The following is a 6,389-nucleotide window of genomic DNA, read 5'->3' on the forward strand; positions in this document are numbered from 1 at the left end:
TAATTTTATTTATGGTATAAATATAAATATCTATTTCTTTAATAACGTAATTGATATTATAATATTGAATATCTTTTATGAAAGATTAAATAAATGATAAAATAAAAATGAATATAAAATTAATAAATAACATTAAAAATGATATTCAGAAGTATTGCGAATTAAATATATCAATATTTTATTTATTTATTAAAAAATACAAAAAATCAGTTTAGCAATATCTATTAGTAATAAACAAAAGAATAAAATAAAGAGACAGAACGAACTTTAAATTACAATTTAAAGAACTTCTTATATTGATCAAAAGCAAAGAATTGAACGCTAACTAATGGAACAACTTTGACAAATCCTACTCCAAATCCAGAATAAAATCCTTTAATTCCTTGGGTTTTAGCAATGGTGTTAATAGCCTCAATAGCTGAATTAGCTTTCTTAGCAAGTAATTTTCTTTTAACAACATCTAATGGATAACATAAAGAGAATGCAAGTGAAGAAGATAAGCATCCTTGATAAAGTTTCTTTAATTGACATTCAGGAACTAATGGAGCAACAAAATCAAAACATGCGTGGTTTACTGCTTGGAATGGAGTAACACTTAAAATAGAAAATCCAAGTCCTTTATATAAACCAGAAACACCTTCTTCTTTTATAATAGTACTAGCAGTACCAAAGAATGTATCGTATTTACGAATTTTAGTTGTTTCTATTGTCATTCGAGTTCTTATTACATCAATTGGATGTGACACCATTGTTGAGGCAATAGCACCAAGTGCACCAATAGCAAAATTAACAGAAAATGGTAATTGTAAAGAACGACGAGCATAATAGTCTTTGGCAATTCTTTTTAATGACTCAGTAACAAAGAATTTTACAGCAGTGGTTGGAGCAACTTTCATACAATTAACAAAATTCCCTCTCCATAACCCAATTACTCCTTCATTTGCCAATAAGTCTCTTAACATCTTTGAACCACTCTCATCAGATCGAGCAACTAACAAGGTATGCATACGGTCTAGAGGAGCAACAGCAGTTCTAGAAACTACACCAGCAAAAGCACCTCCAAGCATGAATTGAAATCGTTTATAAGTCATACCTTGTATCATTGAAGAATTAAAGAAATAAAATATATTAGTTCTTTTTGAATGATGATACTATCTACTTTTCTTCATTTATTTAAGAAGATTCAAAAATTGAACTTTCTTTTTTTTTTATTAAAAAATTCTTATTTTCTCTTATTAAAGGAAACCCTTTTTATTAGTACTTTTTTTTTAAGTTTTATGAGTTTATTGGAAAGCTTATTTTGTGGAATAATTTTGCAGTATCTTCCTTTGCAAACTAGAGAGAAAATAAAGTTAATATCTAAAAGATGGGGAATTGCTGAAGTACAACTAAAGATAAAAGAAGAAAAAATGAAAAGAGGGTCAGTTCAAAATATTCTTTTTCATCTAAGACAATTAGATAAAACTGTATTGTTTCATTTAGTAATTTCAACAAAAGAAGAAGTTGATTGTCTACAAACTATTCAATCTTTAGATACTATCATTGGAATTGAAATTAAACAACCAATTGATGCAAAACGAATAATTTATAGAATGAAAAATTTAAAAATAATTAAACAAGTAGCTGGAAGTCAATTAGGAAGTTTAGAAGAAATGAAAAATTTAGAAAAATGGTTTTTATATGATTTAAATATTAATAATAAACAACATTATAATTATTATAAACAAAGTGTAATTAGTATTAGTAAAAAAAATATAAAAAGATTTATTTTTATTAATAAAATAACAGATTTAAAAGAATTAATAAAAATGAAAGATTTATTTTTTGGATGTTGTATTATATTAAAAAGTAAAGAAATATTATATACATATACTTTTAAATATATTGCAATGAAAATTGTATTATTATGGTTATCTACAAAAATAATTACAGTTAGTTGTAATGATTTACAAAATCCTTATTTTAAAACTTTATATAATTATTATCTTCCACAAATTAGTATTAATAATTCTTCATTTTCAACTCTTTTTCCAAATTATATACTTTATTTAAAATTAAATTCTTTACATCTTGGAAATTCTATGAAGTTAATTTCATTACATCATTTAATATTATATATCTCAGGAAAATTATATAAAAATCTTAATTTATCTCAATTATATAATCTTTATTATCTTGTTCTTCATCAAAAAGATGGTTCAACACAATTTATTTTACCTTCATCTATTACTCATCTTTATTTGCATCATATAAACTCTCAAATAATTTTTTTAAATCCTCCTCATTTAAAAGAATTTTATTCAGATGATTCAATACATCAAAATTTTATTCAAAATTAATAAAAAACTTTTTAAATTAATTTAAGAAGTATTTCTCTTCCTTTTTTTATTTTTGTTTTATTCTTTGACCAAATTTATTTATTTGTAATGGACAATGTCATGGATCAAATCATTTAATGTTTGAGACCATGCATCAAGGCATTGATAAATCATATTGTCAAAGTTCTTCTTAACTTGTTGATCATCTTCATCAAACATGAATGCATTTTTCATATATTCAATATCATCTTCATTTTTTAATTCTGGAATACCAGTAGCAAGCATTAATCTAAACAAATAAATAAATAATGATCCTTGTTTTCTTAATGATAATAATGCAGAAGAACATAATTCTTTAAATTCTTTAAAGTCTTTACTTTCAACACCATCTTTATATCCCATTAAATCAGCATAATGTTGTGTAAATTTAAATGGTGTTCTTTCTCTTTTTACTCCGAATTTTGATTTGAAATTACCAAGGAAATGTCCAAAATCGATATGGAAAAAGACACCATCTCTTGTTACCATAACATTGTCACTATGTCTATCTCCAATACCAAGTAAATATGTTGCAACACAATATCCTGCACATGAATGAACAAAATTTTCTACTGCTTGTTCAAAAGTAACTTTACTTTCTGGTCTAGCACATTGTTTTTGCATCCATAATGTTAATACATCATTTTTAGTAACTGCTAATCTTCTTCCATCATCAGCAATAATTTTACCATATGTCTCAGAGTCTTTAACAAGTTCTAACATACCAGTTTCATTACCTGTAGCAATACATTGATACGGTAACATTCTAATATCTAATTCAGCATTTTTAAGCATAGTATACATAATACGTAATATTTGTAATGTTAATATATCTTGTCTTAAATCATCTCCAACTTTTTCAATTACTCTAATATCATCACCTGCTGGATCATAATTTTGAAGTATTAATAATAATGGTTTTTTCTTACTACTAAATACATTTCCACTATTTGGTACTGGTTTTGTAAATCTCATTCTAGAATCAATTGGCAATGCTTGATTATCAGGATATTTTAATTTAGCTAATGCTTCAAACATGTATTGTTTTTGTTCATCTTTAGTTGCAAGTGTTTTAACATGATTAGCAATATCAATAAGATCTAATTGGAATTTAACTTCATTATATAATTCTATTTGATATTTACCACATGCACCTACAAATGCTTCTAATAACAATCCATATCTTTCAGTAACTCTATTATCATGTAATTCTGCTTTTAAGAACCAAAAGAATTGATGTCCAATTCTATTTTTATTTCTTAATGCTCGTCTTAATAAGAACATTGCTAATTCACTATTATGATGTAATTCAAATTTTAATGCTTGAATTAATTGTGGAAGGAACATAATTAACTCTGCATCATCCATTGCATCAAGACATTTTAAAGCAAAATCTCTTACTCTTTGATCTGGGAATTTAAAATCTAACATTTCAATAGCTGTTTGTGGTTCTAATAATGGCCAATCAGATAATAACCTATGTAATTCTGCAACTGCATGTACATCAGTTAAATCAACTGCAGCAACAACTCTTGAAAGATTTTTTGGTTTAGTTTTCTTGACTGTATATCTTAATTTCCAAATTAATTTCATTTCATCTTCTGTTAATTTTTGTAATGGATTTGACTCTAATGCAACTTTGAATTTCTTTGTTTGTTCAGCAGTTAATTTCTCTTTTTCTTGATTATCACTTTTAATATTATCATCATTAAATGCATCCATTAATACTGGTACATCATATGTTGGATATGTAAAAGTAAGGTAAATAGCCCTTTCACCAATATTTTCAGAACACATAGAAATGAAATTTGGAGCTGATAATTCCCATAATCCACATTGAACATTCCCCATAAGTAACATCCCATTGTGATCAACAACTTTACAGTTAATAGTTCCAATAGGATTTTCTTTATTTTTTTCTTTCTTTTCAAGATGGTCAATAGTAACACCAATTTGTTCTTCAGTTTGAAATACTCCAATAACAAGTTTAGTTTCTTTTGGAAGAATTTTTATTGGTAAATCAAATTCCATTACATTATCTAATGTAGCCATACTATTATTAACTTGAAATACTGGTGTGACAACCAATTTTCCTAATTGTCTTGGTCCAAGGAATAATGCAGCAGTAACATAAGCTCTAAAACTAACAATATTTTGATATTCTTGTACAGGAATATCATCTTTATTTTCTTTATTTTTCTTTTGAGGTAATGGTTTATAATAAACACAATTACTTAATTTCTTTAATGTAATGAAATAATTACGTTCAATACTATTTTGACTTTGTCCAGCTTTTTCTGTTTCTACTTTTTCCCATAAGTCATGAGATAATAATGAATTATAAACTCCAGTGAAATTAACATCTATAGGATTTAATGGTCCAATAAATTGATGTAACACTTTTCTTGGTGTAAGATATAAATCAATTTTTTCATGTTTCATAACACATCTTCTAATATAATCAAATTCACATAATTGATATAATGAACCATCTTTTTTCTTTGGAATTAAAAATTCATGTAATCCTCTTACTTTTAAAACAAAATCTTCAGCTTTTTCAGTAGCAGCAAATGCAGCTTGATTTGTAGTAGTAAATTTAGTAAATAAAGCAGAAATAACATTTTCAACAGTATCAGTAGGTAAATGAGAAATAGTTTTATCCATTTTTTGTTCAAATAAATATCCTTTCATAATTAATTTTTTTGTAAGGTCTTGAATAGGAGGTTCATTACCACAATAAACATATTCATTTTCTTCTAATAAATATACATCTAATCCTTTTTTATTTTCTTCTTCTTTACCACAAACAGTTGCTAAAGCTCTTCTAAATTTATAAAATTCATCTCCAATATTTCTACATAATCCAACAAAGTTATTACCAATAATTTCATATTTTAATGTTGATTGTAATAAATATTCTCCAACTGATTCTACTGATGCATATTGAATAACTGCTTTTCTTTCTACAAGGAAAAAATATGGAACTATACCATGATACTGACATCCTTGAACAAATTTTAAATCTTTAAGTGGTTTACGAGAGTCTTCATCAAATACTCTATAACTTAAATTAGGTAATACCAACGCATAATCTCCTTTAATATAAACATTACTTTTACATGTTTCAATAATGGAAGTTCCAATATCATTAACATTCATAGCATACCCATAATATTTTCCTGTTCTATCTTTTACAGCTACAAATACAGTTTCTTGTGTAATAGTAACATTAACATTTGATGGTCTTGGCTCTTTTTTTTCATTTACTTCATCCATATCTTCTTTTTTTAATAAAGATAATGGTGATGGTATTATTCCACTAGACAATGGCTTTGTTTCAATTCTTTTAGGCAACTGAGCAAGGGGTATTCCTTGCCATGTTGTTCTTCTATAAGGTGATGGAATGACATATTGGCTTCGTTTAAGTTCTATCATATTTTTCTTGTGTTATTATCTTTTTTAGTTTTTCTAGTTTTTTTATTGGTTTTTAGTTCTTTTTATTATTTTCTTCTTCCTTTTTGTCTTAGAACTTTTTATTTTTTCTAAGATCATCTGAATTGATGTTTTATAAAAATAAAAACAAATAATTAGATCATCTTAGATGAAATTTATTCAATTTAAATTCTGTTTCTCTTCTTCTTCTTGTTATTATTATAATTTGGTTTTATTCATTTTTTTTTTTGTTTCAAAAATTAATTTTAAGTCTTTGGTTCTTAAAGAATTATTAAATGTTGTATTAATGTTTTTAGAATTGGTTGTTTTATTGTTATTCAAATCTTTTATAGATACGTTTTATGATAAAGCTTTCTTCAATTAAAAAGATAATAATAATAAATTTTAATAACAAGTTTCTATTAAATCTGTAACTCTTAAATCACCGTCATATCTTTTTCATTAAACAAGAAGTAATGATTATTATATTTTTTTGAATAATAATAAATTATTTAAGATATAAACTGTTTTCAAATAGTTTAATAAAAACTAGAATGTTTTTAAAATTAATTTTTTAAATAATAAGCAATTAATTAAGTA

The 6,389-nt window shown here is 25.1% G+C and overlaps 3 protein-coding genes across 3 annotated transcripts; 1 reads left to right on the forward strand and 2 right to left on the reverse strand.

The window, feature by feature from the left end:
• Window positions 1-272: 272 nt before the first annotated feature.
• Window positions 273-1,103, reverse strand: ENU1_031810 (mitochondrial carrier protein, putative; the record flags this gene model as incomplete). Its single annotated transcript, XM_008857323.1, has 1 exon — window positions 273-1,103. The coding sequence occupies one exon, from the start codon at window positions 1,101-1,103 to the stop codon at window positions 273-275; it is 831 nt and encodes a 276-aa protein (XP_008855545.1).
• A 306-nt stretch (window positions 1,104-1,409) lies between these two features.
• Window positions 1,410-2,339, forward strand: ENU1_031820 (hypothetical protein; the record flags this gene model as incomplete). The annotated part of the gene is made up of 1 exon (XM_008857324.1): window positions 1,410-2,339. One exon carries the CDS (start codon window positions 1,410-1,412, stop codon window positions 2,337-2,339), a length of 930 nt encoding a protein of 309 aa, XP_008855546.1.
• A 78-nt stretch (window positions 2,340-2,417) lies between these two features.
• Window positions 2,418-5,792, reverse strand: ENU1_031830 (phosphatidylinositol 3-kinase, putative; the record flags this gene model as incomplete). Its single annotated transcript, XM_008857325.1, has 1 exon — window positions 2,418-5,792. The coding sequence occupies one exon, from the start codon at window positions 5,790-5,792 to the stop codon at window positions 2,418-2,420; it is 3,375 nt and encodes a 1,124-aa protein (XP_008855547.1).
• Between the last annotated feature and the right edge of the window lie 597 nt (window positions 5,793-6,389).

This window comes from Entamoeba nuttalli, assembly GCF_000257125.1.
Source record: "Entamoeba nuttalli P19 unplaced genomic scaffold asmbl_2545, whole genome shotgun sequence".
Taxonomy (NCBI): Eukaryota; Evosea; order Mastigamoebida; family Endamoebidae; genus Entamoeba; species Entamoeba nuttalli.